Genomic DNA, 18,557 nt, shown 5'->3' with positions numbered 1-18,557 from the left:
TAGGAGCAAGGTGCTATGCAGACTTCAAAGTAACCATTATTACAGCTTGTTAAAACCAAGACCGTTTCATCATAACTCCCTACCCCAAGAAAAGGAGAAAGAAGAGAAGGAAGAAAAAAAAAAAAAGGGAAACACATTCACTTTTTTAACACTATAAAACAGACTGGTCTTTGGTTAAAGGTCAAATTTGTAACAGCCTAGCATTGACATGTTGGTTTTCACTCTATAGGCAACCACTTCCCTTCAATACACACCCCTGGAGAAGTTCCTAAATGATTTCTGTGGTCGCTGTATTTAGGGTCCCTCCTCTCCCTCTAATTTCACGTTTCCCAGCAGTGCCAGGAGAGATGCACATTCTCAGGCAGCAAGTAACACGATTTAAAGTGAAATCCTTCCCCCAGGCTCGTCGTGGCAACACAGTTCAGTGGTACTCACTGAAGGGGGGAAGAGGAAGTCCTAGGATTAAGTCAGTTTGTGTTCAAATAACTTAACTCAGTGAGAGCAGGGTATGAACCCTGGGATGCACACACGGGCGCTGGGGAATAACCCCTGACCCTGGTCTGTGGTTTAGCATAAAGCGTCGTGCTGTTTGCTGGGCAATGTGATCTCTTGGAGATTGAAAAAGATTGCCATTGTCCAAAAGGAGATTTCATTCACAGAATTTTATTTTTAAAAGGCTCCCCGGTTCTTCTAGACAATGTGTGTCAGCGATCGGAAGCCAAGTCCCATCCAGAACCCAGGGACTGAGTGAAGCTTGCTGGCAAGAATGCTTTTCAGTTCTGCTTTATTATTATCCATTTTGTAAATTCTTCTTTTTTTGTTGTTTAATCTCTGAACTGCTAATTAACATAAACAGGCCATGCCAAAAGGGGGCAATCTAAGAGCTTTCTGAGGAATTGCCAATATTAATCAGTTGTTAATTTACAATTCATATGTTCAGCTCTTATTTAAAGTTCTGAGGAGAGGCAGGGCCAGGAAAAACCTCGAGTCATCTCAAACCTAATACCAAAGTAATGGGCAATTCTATTCCAATAATGAACCTGACCCACAGCACCACCAACAGAGTCAAACAAGCCATAAAGGAATGCCATAAAACTGCCTTGGAATTAAAGGGCAGGGCGATTGTGGCACCCTACTGAAGTCTGAAGAACTTCCCAATTCAGCAATTTACAAAACAGGCTCCCTTTCTCCCCCTCACCACCCTTACACACACACACACACACACACACACACACACACACCCACACACACTCTCTCTCTCACACACACACACACACACACACACACACACACACACACACACACACACACACACACACACACACACACACACACACACACAGTCCAGGAGCAGACAAGGGAATTTTGTAGGCCAACTGCCTTGCCCCCTTTTCTTTTCACAGGAGAGAGCCTGTTTTTATTTCTATTTTTCTCTGTTGTACTTTCCCTAAAAGCAGTAGCAAACAGATTTCCAAAGAACTGGGGGGAAAAGAATTGAAGTGAATCCTGACAGCAGATTTCTTTCTTTCTTTTTTCTTTCTTTCCTTCTCCCTTCTCCGATTCTTTTAAGTAATGAGGGGGCTTGAAAGTCTGCATGGGAGCCTTGAGGTCTTGCTTTAAAGCTGTGGGTAATTTTCCAGCCCCAGGACTTCCTGCATTTTAGAAAAAGTCAATGTTATTTCAAGGGAAAACGAGCTGTTTTGCTTTCTCTCACTAGCCCCCCATCTCCCCAGTTGAGTGTAGTTCTTTTCTTTCCTTTCTTCTGAATTCCAGACAAAAACGCCCTTGTACTCAGCTCACACAGAAGGGGATGTTTAAATATAGCCCCACACCTGAGCTGCTGATTCTGTTTCTCCCCTTCCAAGGGGAGAGTGGCAGCAAATCATAAAGTCAACCAAATTCTCAGCAAAACAGGAAGGTAAACAGAAGCAAGAAATGTAAACTTTAGCTCAAGTACATTTTAGACCTTAATTGACCATCATCGTGTGAAAAAAGAGAGTGGCTTCTGGAAACAATTTTACTTGTATCGTCTTCCATCTTCTCAATCAAATTATCAAAGCTAAGGCTGAAAATATGCTGTCTAAAAAGAGATGGAGATGGAGATGAGCTTTTTGTTAGCTCCCTTGATGAACAATTGTAGCATGTTGAATACCAAGTGAAAGGGCATACGAACCCATCTGTGTTCCAGTTTGGAAGCCCATTCAACTTTCAGACATCTCCCACTAAACTACATATATACCGATGTTATAGTTCCATGATGAGAGAGACTACTGGAAAGTTTTCATAAAAGGTGTCCCTTGTGGCAAGATGCCACATTTTGTCACAAGATGCTGAATGTGAGACAGAGGCACCTCTTGGAGGCTGAACCCTCCCCTTTTTCTTGCATATGCATGTTTTGTTTTTAATAACATGGATGTGGGTTTATCTGCCTTGAATGAGACGTATACTCATTCAGGAGAAAATGAACTATCTTGACTCTTGTGTTTGACGTTGTATTAATATTTCTTTGTTTATAGGGACCATATTTATACTGTTGATATAGACACCTCACACACAGAAGAAATTTACTGTAGCAAAGTAAGTAGTTTTAAAACCTTCTTTCTGAAATGAAGGACCTTAGGATAGTTCTTGAAGAGAATATGTATTTTAAAGGCATTGATTGAGCTGACATGGCTTATAATAATTTGGAACATTCTGTGAAGTCCTAATTTGGGGGTAAGTTAGGGCTTCATACATACTCAGAAATGGTTATGTACTTCATATTTTATTCATCCATTATGTGTGCATGTACACTTTGGAGTTTTAGGTAATTGCTAAATTCTTTTAATAAAATATTGGATGTTTGTCCTGGTAAATATCAGTTTTCATATGTAAACTTTCGTCCTACAAATGTTTCACTGTTATGTTTCCATATCTTGCAATATAGAGTTGACTGTTGTTGTTAAAGAATTTGATAATTATCCATTTCAGACACACATAAAATATAACCTTAAGCTTCCCTTATAACTCCACATGGAGGTATTTTAGTTAATAAAATCCGCCCCAGAAGTAGACGATCCCTTCAGCCCATGAATTTATGCGAAGGAGTATAACCTGAATTAAATCTTTGTCCACCTAAAGTGAATGTCTCCTTTATGTTTAAGGAAATTACTTCCATATTTTAAGAAAAAGGCCTGCTTCACGGAAACTGATTTATCAAGTGAAAAAGAAGGGCAAGGACATGTATTTTATCAAAATGAGCATAATTTAGCAAGTTAATGTGGATATTTTATGTGAAATGTCCACGCTGTTGTTTTTTCTTCTTTCCTTTTTCCTTCATCTTTAAGTCAAAGAGAAGAAGATCATTTTGTAGTTTAATGAATAGATAGGGGTTCAAAATTAAATGAACATTTCCACCTCTAATCTTTTGTTGTTATGGTGAATTAATCATGGAGAAAGGGTGCAGAAAGCTTTCAATAAATATATGTTCAGCCTCTAGTCTCCCCCAGGGAACTCTTACTTCTAAAATCAAATGCAACAACCTCTGGGTTCTAATTGATTTCTTTCTTGATCGCTGCAGAAACTGACATGGAAATCTAGACAGACTGATGTAGACACATGCAGAATGAAGGGAAAACATAAGGTAGGCAATTTTCATTTCTCCTGCAGCTGCCACTTTGGGTTAAGTCCTTGACTGTTACTTCTAGCCGTAGACCGTGATGTGGAATGGGTCACACTAGTCCCTTTTCCCCCAGTAATTGTTTCTTCCATCAACTTATTGAAGGCTTTAATTTGCAAAAATAGTTTGCTTTTAATGTGGTAAAACATTACGACAGCTGCTAGGGCTGCGTCATGAACTATTTAGGGGCACCAGGGATTATGGACACCAAGCTGGCTGCCCCGACTCTTGTGAGCGCCCTCTCCGGGAGCCCACACCTCAAGGTCCAGAGCCCTCAGGGAGTCTGCAGAAGAGCTCAGAAAGGCTGCCGCAGACATACAGAAGTCTGTGCCTTTGGTCACAGAACAACATAAAAACACACTTCAGCCAGGAACCTTATATATCAAGGGACCCTGGAGCCTCCGGCATTAGAATTAATGTGATGGGAGGCTGGTACTTCCAGGCCTGCCTTCCTTTTGCGGCATAAACACATACTTCCACTCTATGCCGTGTTCTTCTTTACTGTTGAAAAAGCAATTGCTATTCTCATCATCATCTTGTGGTAAACATCAGGAGGGGCTCGAACTTTTCACAGGGGAACTCTCCAGCCACCAGCATTTTAACCTTGCTGTTGGCAGATCATGGTACACGGTGAAGGGGTCTCTCTATACTGAACGGACTGGATACCAAAAAGTTTGAATTATTTTTCAGGATGAGTGTCACAACTTTATTAAAGTTCTTCTAAAGAAAAACGATGATACTTTGTTTGTCTGCGGAACTAATGCCTTCAACCCTTCCTGCAGAAACTATAAGGTAAATGCTATCTTGTCTCTTGGAACCACACAGCCCGGAGGTATTTCATCATTTACTGTGATTGTGCCTGCGGTAACCTAAGAGGGTTAATTCAACACCGCCTGGGTTCCTCTCCCTTGTTCGACTTAACGTATTGCTCCACATGAGTGATCCTGAGCGGGCTTCTCAGCTTCCTGTTTGTTCAGGATTGATGGACGCGGCTTTAAAGAGCCGACCCAGCGAAGTTCGTTTCTGTAAAACCCTATTCTCTATTGTTCAGAACGCCAACATATGTACCACATAGTGGATTTCCTCTCTCTCCCTTTCTCTTTTTCGCTCCCACCCTACCATCTCCTCTCGGAGCACAAAAACACACTTATACTGTGAACGATTCCTATTTTTAAAGGGATCTCAAAAGCATGCCATTGGAAACTGCAGACTTTCCTGTAGGTAAGATTTTCAAGAACACAGGAATTTAATCCCATTCAGCACTCGGCTTACTTGACTATGGCCTTACTTATCTTGGCCTTTATGCAAGGGAAAAAAATTAACCCTGGCAGCATTAATAAATCTAGTTAGTTCTGATGCAGCTGATGGTGGTGTTGCTGAAGGAGCAGAGATGGCAATGATCTGAGGTCTTGGCTCTACCTCTCTGGCTTTCCTTGTCCCTTCTTTCTGCAACAGTCTATCATTCAGCAAACCCGGACTGAGTTTCTCCCGCGACCAGGCATTGACGTTGTAAAGACAGATAGGAGGCCTCTATCCTTAGGGAAGCCAGACAGGGAGAAGAAAACTGCAGTCCCATGGGTTTGCTGCCATGGTGACATAATGCAGAGCATGATGGAAGCATCACAGAAAAGTGCTTATATCAGCCTGAGATGTGGAGTCAGGGAAAGCTTCCAAAAGGAGGTAGACGACTCCCATCTTCAAGTGTTCCCTCCTGCTGTCCCCACGTATGGAACACGACACCCCAGCCCAGGAGAAACCCAAGCGTCTGTGATTGCCCAGAACCTGACACAGTGTCTCCGAACAGGTGTTCGATTGATTTTGTGGGGTAAATAGTGAATGAGATAATGCCTAACCTCAGTCTTAGAGAAGAAGGAGAAGTTACCAAATGAAGGGAGAAGGGCATTCCAGGTAGAGGAACAGTATGAACAAAGGCATGGAGTAAGAAACAGTCTACTGAGCTTGAGAAACTGCATTTGGTTCTGAAGTGCTGGACTGTGAGGTGACAAGTGACAACAAAAAAGAGCCTAGAGAGGGAGGTGGCCTCAGGGATTAAGGGAGGAGATGAGATTCAGGAAATACTTAAGTGACAAAAACCAGGAGGCTTTACTAATTAACAAGAAGCACAGGATAAGGAGAGACAGGAGTTAAGAACGACTGCAGGGCTATCTCCTGGGTGGGTGGACGGATGGGGCGGCCACCAGTTTGGACAGGGAGTAAAGGAAGAGCAGTGGGGTTCAGGGGGTGGTGGTGAGAACATGGGGGTTCCATTTTGCACATTAGGAGTATGCCTGGCACCATGGATGGCAATGCCTACGGGACATGAATAAAGATCTCCAACAAGAAGATGGACGGGTCAGCCTTGATTGAGGGAGAGACATGGGGAGCGTATCTAGATTTGGGTTTCAGCAGCATAAAGTGAAACCTTAGGGGTGTGAAGAATGAGCAAAGAAATGTTGGGCTGATATCAGGACCAGAGGGCTCACCAGCCTGGATGTGACAGTTTTAAAAGACTGCCTTAGCATAGACATCGGAGGGAGGGTCTATTTTACCCTCATGCTCATCTTCCATCTTATGTTTGGAAACGGGCACCAGCAGGGTCAGGATTAGGGTGAGGCAAGTGAGGCATCTGGCTCAGGAGCAACATGTAAGGGGGGGGGGGGCATCAAAAAAATTCAGTAAAAAAAAAAAAAAAAAAAATTCAGTAATCAAGATAAATGATATTTTCAATGCAGTATTTTTTTAAATCTAAATTAATGCAAAAAATACTGTCATATCCAAAGTTTAAATAATGACAGGAGCCGATTCAGGCTGTAATAGAGGCAGCAGGCCAGTCAAACATCCAGCCAGTAACGGTATACTGGAGCTCGGACTTTAATTCTACCACTTAATGTTCCATCCCCGTGTGTCATTGTATAGGACTCATTAAGATGAATGCTTCTAACAAATCCTAACAAATTCCCTAGCTGGAAAGCTATCTTTTATGACAAATTACAGGTTTTCTTGGCACTGTGATACCCGGCCTGCAAGTGGTCCAGCTCATTCTTCCTGCACGTGTTCCATTCCCCAGGATGCTTCACCTCTAAGGGATGCCTTCACCACTCCCTTGTTCTAGCCACACCTGCTGAAACATGTTCCAGGAGCCTGGGCCTCTCAGAAACCACAGACAGGATACATCTAGCATGGCGAATGGTAGTGAGAACCCTTGGCATTGCTCAGACAAGTGTTTTTAGACTCTCGGGGCACAGAGGGACTTTGCTGAGGATGTGGGACATAATGTATTTGGCTGCAGGGAGAATGGACAGCCTCTCTCTTAAGTGCTTGTTATCTCCAGATCAGGACCAAAGGGTCAAAGCAAAAACAATGACCAGTCTTCCACTAACCCAACTCTCAGAGCGCAGAAGCGTCAAGTTAAACTATTTGAAGCAGGAGAGTGACAAAATTTTGGTCTCTGCTTCTGCACCGTGCCCTGACTTAACACAATTTTTGTAACAGAAGTAAGCTGAATATATTAGAGAGATTAGAGCCCCAAATAAGATTATCTGGGGAAGAATTCTGAAGGCTGCCCACTATAAATCTACAACTACACTCCATACCTTTTCCCTCCTGTTCTCTAAACCTCTTGAACTTCCGCACAAGTCAGGCTGGTTCTTAGTATAATTATCTGTACCCTATGGTGATTTAATTTACTAGGAGCTGCTGTTAAGTCTAAGATCTGATGACTGCTACAAGGATTAGTTCTTACTTCATGGAAGGAGGATTTCACCATGGCATTGTTTTTGTCTCTGGACTTTTCCAAGTTCCCAAACCAATACATTAATTCTTGACTAGCCCTTGACTAGCTATAGCTATAGCCGCTTTTTTAGAAGTAGGTACATTTTAAAAAATATATCCCCACTGTATGTTATTGTTTCCCCATTGCCAGGATTACAGCATGCACTGCTTGGGATAACAGCATTTCCGTTGGATCACTGGGTACCAAGCATCACTTTGAATACTTGCCACAGACCGCAAAGTCTGTCACAGTTCAGCAGGAAGCTCTTCTTGGGACAAAATATTAGGAAAAGACTTTCATAAAAATGTGCTGGGAGAAGCGTACATTTGCTTTAAAGGATGTCTAACTTGAACATCTTTTCCCTAAAATTACATTTTTAACACACTGCTTTATGTGATTCTCGGCTACAGTTTAAACAAATAGGATGGCTTCGATGGGGGAGATTTCAAAGTGCTTGTACATAGAAAGGGCCTGTCATATCCCTGAAAAGGTTTCTGTGGGTTGAGGGCAAAGGGCTAGTGTTGGACGACACTAGCGGCTGCTCAGTAAGAACCTCGCTCCTTCCTCCTGGGCAGCAACTCCAAGCACCTTGATTTAAGGCACCCTGATTTAGTGCTAAAGGCCTTTTCACAGATCCTTCCTCAGCACCAGTGCTGTCTTAGGTTTATGTTCTTTCTGTTTTCATATATGTAGTCAAACCAGGCAACTGCCAGATGATAAACAAAATACCCTAAAACCATAAAGAAGACTGAACTACAGAGAGGGTCTAAACATTAATAATGTGGAGGAGATCTCTCTAGGGACTCTGTGGTGCTGAGATTTAAATTCTAGGGCGATCCATGGTGTAAGGAAGAAGCCTGTGTGGTAGGAACCCCCTTAATTATTGGTCTAGGTGGGCCCACCACTGACCAGTGTTAGTGGCTGATCATCAGAGGTTCATTTCCTGCTCACACCACCGTCAAGTATGGGTCAGTGAGAGAGGTTCTGTTCTATGAGGAGGTTATTCAGAAAGCCAGCTCCATTCTGCTCTTGTGTCTGCCATCTCTCAGGATCTTGGAATTCTCCACTGGATCCTCTGTATCTAAGGGAAGAATGTGGAAAGAGAGCAAGAGGGGAGGACCCTGGAAGGTTTTTAGAGGCCAGACCTAGAGGTGGTGCAGAGCCTTACACACACCCCATTGGCCAGAGCTCAGTCATGTGATCATACCTGACCTGCAAGGGAGGATGGGAAATGTAGTTTAGTGTGATATGTAGGAAAGGGAAATGAAATTTGGTGAACAGCTAGTAAGGCCCTGCGTCACCTGCAAATGCCTATGGAGCCAGACAGGTAACTCACAGGAGTGAAGCAAGCAGGTTGTCAGGATAATCTGTGGGTGAAGGGGCCCTGGTGCTAAAGACCACATGCCTGTTTGAAGAAAATGGCAGGGGCTGCCACTACTCAAGTATAGCCTGCTGCCACTTGGGTAAGAACAGCCTAAACTGACTATCCAACTTGTTCAAAAGCAAGAAATCCAGGTTTTTATATGCAATCTCCCTGTTTTAAAATAGGGCTCACAGGGGCTTCCCTGGTGGCGCAGTGGTTAAGAATCCACCTGCCAACGCAGGGGACACGGGTTCGAGCCCTGGTCCGGGAAGATCCCACATGCCACGGAGCAACTAAGCCCGTGCGCCACAACTACTGAGCCTGCGCTCTAGAGCCCACAAGCCACAACTACTGAGCCCACGTGCCACAACTACTGAAGCCCGTGTGTCTAGAGCCCATGCTCTGCAACATAAGAAGCCTACTCACCACAACAAAGAGTAGCCCCTGCTCGGCACAACTAGAGAAAGACCGCACACAGCAACAAAGACCCAACACAGCAAAAATAAATAAATAAAGTTTTTTTAAAAAGGGCTCACAGGCAGGCCAGTAATAACCTCTAGCTCACAGGAACAAGGCCAGGGTTGGGCATTAGGAGATGGACGTCAAGCAGCAGCCTGTGGCTGCTGGGAGCCTCTCAGCTTCTGGGCCTTTCTCACCTGCACAGTCTGAGGATGGGACATGTTTCTGAAGTAGGTACAAAGGCTACCTGAGCTCTGCTTGCATCCATGTTTTTGTACCTTTGCTGATGCCATACTATTCTTATCAGGTAACCCGAGAAAGAATTCCAGCGTCGAATTCTAGGATTTAACCCACAAAGGCAGGACTCCTCGGGCACAACAAAACCAAAACTGAAGTCATTCTCTATAGAGTTCATGACTCAACAGATAATTCATGGGGAGTAGAGGAAGGAGGGGAATTAAGTTTTCCTGGTGTCTGCCTCAGAAATTCCTTTTCCAAGGAGAAAGATGCTACTTCTTGAGCATTCCAGAAGGATACTCTTTATTGGAATAAAGGAATCTCTTTATTGTAGTGGTTCAGAGTCAAGCAGACATGACTGAATTTCTGACTCTCCTAGCTGTAGAATCTTAGTCAAGTGACTTAATCTCTCTAAACCTCAGCTTCGTCATCTGAAACCGAAAGACTTAACCTCAGAGGGTATTCGAGGATTATTTGCACCATGCATATGAATTACTTAGCAAATTAAGAGCTTTGCAAATATTAGTTGCTATTACTACTGTTGGTTGCTGTTGTTCTTAATTAAGTCCTATTATTTCATTTAGATGGATACTTTGGAACCTTTTGGGGATGAATTTAGTGGAATGGCCAGATGCCCTTACGATGCCAAACATGCCAACATTGCACTGTTTGCAGGTAAATGACCTGATTTCTTCTCGTTGCATTTGCTTTTGTGTGCTCAGCCTGTAGCTGCACATCTACTCTGGAGGATTTGCAGAGTCACAGTTGTACTTTGATTCTCTAGTGAACAGCGTAATTAACAATGCCTTTTCCATTTGAAATTCATATGGAAATTGTACTTTTGCTTCTTAAGAGAAGTCTTTGCCACGCTTACCCATGCTTTTGTGCCTTCAGAAAGAATAACAACTTTGTACTGAACATGCGACATACTGGTTAGGGCATGTTTGGGCTGAAATAATAGAAAATCCCACCTTGAACCACCAATGTGGATTGAGTATTTAAGGTAAGGTAGACTTCGGGGTTGGTTTGATTCAACAACTCAGTCATCTCATCCAGGACACAGGTCCTTTTCATTTCTCTGCTCTGCTTCCTTTCTTTCTCTGAGAGAGACTGGCTGCTCTCAGAGTCACAGGATGGCTGCCAGGGCTCAACTAGGGCTACATGTCCTCTTGTCTACATACAGAAGGGAGAAGGAAAGAGACAAAAGGAAGCTTTTGGAAGCTCTATCAGAGCAGTGAGACCACACACTCATAAGTTACCAGCAAACATCTTCTCAAATATCATTGACCTGATTAGGTTACATGCCTTTCTCTGATAGAAAAATTGTAGTGGCCAAGGGGATAATGCTGATTAGCTGAGGTTGACCCATACTCCCCATCCCTACTCCTTCCTTCCATTGCAAAGGATATAAAACAGCAGCAAGTAAGCCATGACTTTCAGATTGGGACTTTTGTGTACGCATGTGTGTGTGTTTTAATTAGAAATTTATTTAGGAATTCACTGCCAGCTGTGCACGTGGAGGTGGGTACAGGGAGAAGTGTTGGTATAATAGTGATTGTTATGGCATGTAATAAAGCAGTTAGCTATAATTTCCATCACAGCAGCTAAAAACTGGCACATCCTAGCCAGATAAGAGACTTTAGGGCTTTGATTATGAAAAAAGATTAGCTCCTTGAACTTCATCCTCAATGTCATCCATTTGTGGGCCTGAATCGGCAGTCAAAGATTGAAGAAGTGGTTTGTGACAGGTTCAGAAGGAAAGGTTTCTCAGGTTCTCTTCCAAGGGTAGAGCACAGTATTGTCGGGAAGCAGCACTCTGAGAAACACAAAGTCTCGTAAACCTGTTTGTAAGCACGGCCAGAGGCAAGGCCAGTGGTAAGAGTGTTTGAGTATATTCTCAAGTGCATAACTTCTGCAGCAACACTTCTCTGACACTTGGCACCCGCATTAGTCAGTACCATGGAGGATGTGGGCTACAGTGGAGAACACAAGTTTAACCATGAACTAAGAAGAAGTAGCCTGAGGTAGAAAGAGGAGAATGGGCAGAGTGTTTACTAAGGCCACCAAGCTTCCAGAAGCAAGCCATGTGAGACCAACCTGTGACTGTGCCTCTGCCCCCTCCAACAGGTATATTTGAATCAGTGTTCACTGAAATGTCTGAAATCTCATAAAAGCTCAGCCCTTATAAACAGAAGGTATTTGTTGCACCTCAACAGTTGCCATATTACGAAGAGTGCCAAAATAGTACTTGATTTTACAAGTAAAAGTTCTGGTGAGATACCCAGTGTGGAATGTAAAACAAAGAGACAGGGGAGTGTTCAACAGCAATAACCACACACGCACAGACAGTGCTCCCACTGCCCTCCACTCTTCAGGTGTATCTGTATGTCCTGGGGCTATGATTCTATAGGAAAAGTTGTGATTTTTGTAGACATATGTTTATCGATAGAAAGGTGTGCTGTCTGCAGTTAAAATCTAACCCGAACAGTCAACACTTACTGTGATATACGAATGCCAATAATGTAGATGTGAAGACAGCTCTATCCTGAAACTAAGCAAATGTCAGTTAAGACCAAAAGTAGACATCAAGAACTTTGCTTAGGTATGTTTGGATAAGATTTTAAAAAAAAAAAAAAAACCATATGCTTATTCCACAAGTGGAAGAGCTTAAAAGAATACTGCATTGTATATAAACCACTTTTGAAGATGCTTTCGAAGCCACAATTAATGAAGCTATGTCATCCATTAAAAATGAGCCAAGGAAGTAATTTTTTATATTAAATATAATTAGTGTTTCCATTTCATCTACATAGATTTTGCTATTCCAGAACAGCCCATTTGATTATTTGTGTAAACAATGCTTGCTAATCGGGAAAAGAACCCCAAATTTCAAGGATTCACCTTCAGTCATCTTCGCTCTCTTCTGCCTTGAATGTATCCTCAAGCATAAGTCCCAAAGAGCATGAATTCTTAAAGAAAGACCAATTTGAACTCAGCACCGTCCCTTCCCCCCGACCCCTTTACTTTGGCTTCTTATATATCAGAATGTTCTCAGTTTGTGACTTTGGAAATACTGAAGCAAATACTTCTTAAATGGAAAGCTAGATTGGCAGGGCTTAGTGGCTCTCACAACTGAGGTAAAGAGGAGCAGAGACTCGCAGGATACACGTAGCAATTTTAGTCAGCTCTTTTTTGCTTATGAATCCCCTTTCTTCAACTTCCCTCACCAGCTCAGGCCGAGGACACTGTTACTTCTGCTTGCACTTAAATTTTCTGGTGATACAATCAGTCTCTATCTTTCCCTGGGCTCCTACCTAATCCAGTTTACCATGGTGTGGTGGCAGTTGCAGTGTCCAAGAGGCCTTGGCCTTGAGATTTCAGTCAAGGTACATCTAATTGAGCGAAGCAAACAACATTTTTCATTTACCCTGTTCCCTGAGCTGCTGCTGCTTAGAAATTGCCGTGCAATTTAAGAAATGAAAAATGTTTCATCTCTCATGATCCCAATTTAAAATGGTTAGGAATGTGGGCCAAGTGTTCTCCCAGAGACTCTTGGGCTTTTCCCAGGTGCCCTATCTTATTTGCCTGATACAGGAAAGCCGGGCGGGGGAGGCCTCTATTATTGCCCCATGCCCACTGTCTTGCTGCAACTCCGACCACCTCTTCTCTTTCTCTTCGAAGACGGAAAACTGTACTCTGCTACAGTGACTGACTTCCTTGCCATTGATGCAGTCATTTACCGGAGTCTTGGAGACAGCCCAACCCTACGGACCGTCAAGCATGATTCAAAATGGTTGAAAGGTGAACAATTAAAAGAAGAAAGGAGGGGAGGTGGGGGAGATACATATCCTGAGGGAGATTCAGAGCCTGGATGGACCAGACTGTAGTTGCATTTTAGTAATGGCTTCTCACAGACAGGAAGGTGGAAATTGCACCTTTTGCCCCCAGTTGATTTATTTACCTCCCCTTTTCACTTCCCATGAGTTTCTGGAGTGTTATCAAAACTACCAATGCCACTATAATAGAACACGTGACATTTATCTTTCCTGCTTCAAGCTCTCATTTCAGAGTCCCACGTGAAAACAACTAAACACTTCATTCATGGAAGGGAACGGGATTGGAGGTGGTGGGGAACAGGAAAAAAGCTGTTCACAACCCTGTATGAGTCAAGGGTGACAAAGAGATGTGTACAAAATCCATTCTGTAATTTGAGCGTTGTATTGTGGAAAATAAAATTACATAGATATGCAAAACTCATTTATTCTTCATTGTTCATTGCAACCGCTTCTGAAAGATAAAATCTGTAGGCTTAAATGCTTTCTGAAATCACCAGCACTTGCATGTGTGAAGTCACTAGAAATGGTTAGTGTTAACCAAATGTCTAATGGCCCTACACTTTTAATTAATAACATGTCTTTGGTTGCAGCTGATTGCAGTTCTTTTAACTCTGTGTGACATGTCCCCAATTAAAGTGCCCATTTGTCCACAGAACCGTATTTTGTCCAAGCGGTAGATTATGGAGACTACATCTACTTCTTCTTTAGGGAAATAGCGGTGGAGTACAACACCATGGGAAAGGTAAGAGGGGAGGATGTCTCAATTTTGGGCCAGTGTGGTTATCAATGACTTTGAAATAAGAACCATAAATCTAATGACAAGGTCATCGTTTTGAGAAGATCCAGCCAAAGACTGGTGGAAGTGAAACATTTTGCTTCCTCAAACCCCTGTATGCTTTTTCTGAGTAGTAACAGATTACAGGGAAACCTCTTAAATGTTTATATTGAAAATTTAATAGATAGATGTTGGGTTGATTTCATACTGAGTTTCAAGCACCTTAAGATGTGGTTTCCAGGTCCACTCATCAGGTTTTTTTGTTTTAAATTGAGTTGCTCCAGAGAGAGAGTGTAAATATTCAATATCTTTTAAGAAAACCAAGGGTCTTGACTGTATTACAAAAAGCAATAGAACACTTAGGGGATGTCTATTTCAGTTATTTTTATCAGAGAGTAGATCAAGATCACTAAGTTAGAGGGCACAATTCAGTGCCAGGGTGGCTTGCACAGTTAGAGGAATTCAGAGTATGAGATGCAGAGCCCAGAGGCAGCTAGTGAGGATGGCAGAGATGGTGCATACAAGTGTGCTTTTGTTTGAGGAAATAAAAAGCTAAGCAGTCTGTATGGAAATGAGTTTATGTGGCTGGGAGCTGATCCCCTGAAGGATTTATGGCTCTGTATTAAATGCCACAGCCTTATCTTTCAAAACATGCTGTTCCAATGCTGAGTTTTTCCCTTCTTTTTTTTTTGCTACTGATTTTAGAAACACAGGATTAAATTAAGCACCTTGTTGTTCTGTTTCTGTTTTCTAAGAAAGGCAAATTCTACTAAGATCTCCACGAAAAGTAAGTGCATTTCATTTTCTCCATGTTTCTCCTCCGCAGGTAGTTTTCCCAAGAGTGGCTCAGGTTTGTAAGAATGACATGGGAGGGTCACAAAGAGTCCTGGAGAAACAGTGGACATCTTTCCTTAAAGCTCGCCTGAACTGCTCAGTTCCAGGAGACTCTCATTTTTATTTCAACATCCTGCAGGCAGTTACAGACGTGATTCGTATTAATGGCCGTGATGTTGTCCTGGCAACCTTTTCCACACCTTATAACAGGTAACCATGCCCTGGCTGTGTGGACTTAATCGGTCCTTCCTGGCTTCCTTTTCCCAAGGGGTTCTTGTCTAATACACAAGATTTGCAACTGATGGAAAAATTGCCATTCACTGTAGCTAAGAAGCACTTAACATTCAGTTTTCATCAACAAATTAACAGTCATTTATAAGCACTGTTAGAGTAGGATTCTGGAGAAAGTAATTAGATAAATTATAACAATACAGTCTTTTCATATACCTGGAGCATAAACACCATTCATGTGCTATTTCTCAATCCCTCCAGTAATCTTGAAAAGTGAATACTGTATAAACACTATTCATGTGCTATTTCTCAATCCCTCCAGTAATCTTGAAAAGTGAATACTGTTGCCTTCTTTTTACACTTGAGGAAACTGAGTTCAATTATACTATCTGGTCCAGGTAGCCAATAGATGGAAGAAGCAGCTTTGGAACTCAAGAATGTTCCTCCTTTCCCTTCAAGGTCATCTAACATTTTATTTGACTTTTAATATTTCTAGGACTGGATCAGTAATTTTTGAAGTAAAAATACTGGAAACTTATTAAAATGCTACAGAGTGAAATTTAGGAATTAGATGAGTCCATCTTGCATCCCACCTAAGGGACCTTGGTTATTATCCTGTCAGAGGAACCAGGATCCCAACCACAGCACTACTGTCTGACTCTGGAGGGTTCTACTGAGGATTTACAAGTCATCAAACGTTGCACGGAGAAATACTGTCTCAGCCTGTTCATCCCTATTTTTGTATTTTCTTAAGCTAAGACACTGAGCTATTAAATGGCACACTAATAACTGTCCCTGGAACAGTGAAATGTGTAGAGACTAAAGAACAGAAGGAAGAGGGACACTATGTTCCCTGGTACTTGGCCCTCCCAGACCTTAGAGTACTAGCACCGTTGTGTGGAAATGATCCTAACTCTGGCCATGGTCATGAAATTGAAATGCATGTACTATATTCTCACTTCCATGTAGAATTTTGTGTGTTCCATATGATCTTCCGTAAGGAATGCACTGTTTTGTTTTGGATTATACTTTTTACAAAAACTTTGAAGAACTTGATGAGTGGCTAGATGACAGGATAGCTGCTAGGAAGAAATGCTTAAGAACTGGGTAGAGCCTAGAACAGAGCTAGCTGAAAGATGAGATAATGTTCCTCAATTATATGGAGGGCAAGAGTCAAGAGTTCCCCACTGAAGAGATATGAAAACATAAACCCACATTGCAGCAAGAAGTATTTAGTTAGGTTTAAATAAGCTGCAACCATCTGAAGGAATTTTTAGACTTGAGAATAGAAAAGATAAAAAAATTCAGGCCTTGACTGCTCATACCTTGGAACCGATGTATCTAGTAGTGTTGAAAAAGAATACTATTTTGGAACACAGAATGTAGGTGCCAGTGGAGTTTCAGAGCACATTTCTAATTTTTTTGTACGTTTTTTGAGAGGGTGAGTCACTTCATGATTACAATAGAGTAGTAGATTCCTGCATATTATGTATACTCCCATTTAAAGAATTTTCTTAAAAGGGCCCTAGGAAACATTCAATTAGCGCATGCTAATGCAGTCTCAGAAACCATATTTGTTTAGTAAAATCAGAAAATGGCAAAGATACACATACCAGTTTTCATATATAAATTATAGTCCCTCTCTTGTTTTACTCCCTCTGGTTTCATCCCTCTCCACCGGATCCTCCACACATGCACACTTCATCATGTCAGGTTGTTTCAGATCCTTTAGGTGCTCCTCTTTGCCCTGGGGATAAAGCCCAGCTTCCTTGGCGTAGCATGCAGGCCCCCTCATGGTCAGGCGCGGGCTCCTCCTCCGGCGCAGAGGGCTTACTGGAGCTTGCTCATGCCCTGCTCTCTGCCAAGTCTGCCCGCCCAACCCATGTCTGTTTGCCCACTGAACCTCCGGGAATGCTCCAAGCCTCAGCTCCAGCTGCCTCCCATGGAACCCTGCACAAACCTCTTTTTTACCAGATTGTGCTGGAATATTTGTTATTGTTGCTATTATTATCACTTGTTGTTGTTTTTGTTGTTGTTTTCTTACACACTGAACTGTGAGTCAGCTGAGAGCAGGATTCTCCTATTTACTGAGCATTCACTGCTTGAGATTAGGGATTCCATAAATATATGCTGAATGAACAGAAGATGGGAAGACAGGGAGGGGATAAAGTAGGGAAGGAAAAAGAAAGGATTTACAAATGAGTGTAACCTTAGGAAGATTATAAAACCCTAGGGTATCTTTAGTTGTTATGAAGTGCCTCATAAAATACCTCAATATTTATCCTATTTTTCTTAATATTTAAAGTAAATAGTTACACCTCTTACTTTTAGGAAAGCGAGATGTGGAGAGAGTCTTACAAAATTAAATAATGCTGGGGGTTCTGAAATTTCAAAACAAATGGGGATCATTGTCTTATTATAGACTCAATACTGTGAATACACACACACACACACACACACACACACACACACACACACGCTACATACTTTAAAATTCATCCTGCCACCTTGTTTTAAATAAGCTTTCTAATCCTCTCCCTATTTCTTGCTTTATTAGTAGCACTTCATAATTGTGTTATGAAATTAAAGATGGCAAAAAATTCTCCTAATCATATATGAAGTGATTTCCGTATCCTTTCAACATCTGCAAAATCAGGACTAAATCATTCTTTCTCCCTGGATGATGGTCATGCTGCAGAGTGCTTGTGTCTTGCCCTGGATGTTTCTGTGTGCAGTGACCCACCACCTCAAAGCCTGATTAAAACTGTTGGCCAGCCAGTGGCTGAAATTTATTTGATCAAAATCAAGGAATGACCGCAGTCAAAAACAAACATGGGTTTAAGCAGTGTACCTAGATGAATGAATAATTCATGTCTGTTCACCACTGATGAAAAAAAAAAAAATCCCAAAATCCTTCTAGGAGTGCCAGGCAAGAATGTAATTATAGGTAGAGATTACTGTCATTATTATTATTTAGCACTTAATAGAGCATTTTATTTGCAAAGTGTTGGTGCTTTAGAGATTTAAATTGTTTAGTCTTATGCAAATAAACAGGAAGTAAACTTTGCAGCGTACAGTGACTAACATAAAATATGGCTGGGTTCCTCACACATACATCCTCACTCCTGAAGTCCTTGGCTTGAGGAACCAAATTCAAAGAAGGAATATGTGAACAGTAGGGGCACTTTTACTTCAAATTTTCACCAATATTAGAGACGTAGAATGTTGTCCAAACATTTTATCTTTGGTTGAAGGACGGATAATTTCAGGGAATTCATGAAACTTATAAGTCACCGGCTCAACCATTCCTCCTTTATAAACAAAAGCAGTGCCAGACACAAGACATAAAGAGACTTTCTTCTATGATTCTGCTGTAACTAGCCCTTTCTTTA

General features: G+C 41.9%; 1 protein-coding gene and 1 long non-coding RNA gene across 5 annotated transcripts in view; both read left to right on the top strand.

Moving 5' to 3' along the window:
* The window catches only part of LOC309622584, a 1,043,817-nt gene that overhangs the window by 716,243 nt on the left and 309,017 nt on the right, over nt 1-18,557 (top strand). The gene's annotated exons all lie outside the window — the stretch shown is intronic.
* The window catches only part of SEMA6A (semaphorin 6A), a 128,500-nt gene that overhangs the window by 70,425 nt on the left and 39,518 nt on the right, over nt 1-18,557 (top strand). For all 4 annotated transcript variants that reach the window (XM_082375638.1, XM_082375641.1, XM_082375639.1 and 1 more), the window contains 7 exons: nt 2,517-2,577; nt 3,560-3,622; nt 4,349-4,450; nt 10,074-10,164; nt 13,171-13,290; nt 13,979-14,067; nt 14,927-15,144. In XM_082375638.1, coding sequence (XP_082231764.1) covers nt 2,517-2,577; nt 3,560-3,622; nt 4,349-4,450; nt 10,074-10,164; nt 13,171-13,290; nt 13,979-14,067; nt 14,927-15,144 — 744 coding nt within the window. The remainder of the gene's footprint in view (nt 1-2,516; nt 2,578-3,559; nt 3,623-4,348; nt 4,451-10,073; nt 10,165-13,170; nt 13,291-13,978; nt 14,068-14,926; nt 15,145-18,557) is intronic.

This window comes from Balaenoptera borealis (genome assembly GCF_965194805.1).
Source record: "Balaenoptera borealis genome assembly, chromosome: 2".
Classification (NCBI taxonomy): domain Eukaryota; kingdom Metazoa; phylum Chordata; class Mammalia; order Artiodactyla; family Balaenopteridae; genus Balaenoptera; species Balaenoptera borealis.
The sequence above is the reverse complement of the archived record's forward strand: the minus strand, read 5'-3'. Positions and strand labels throughout refer to the sequence as shown.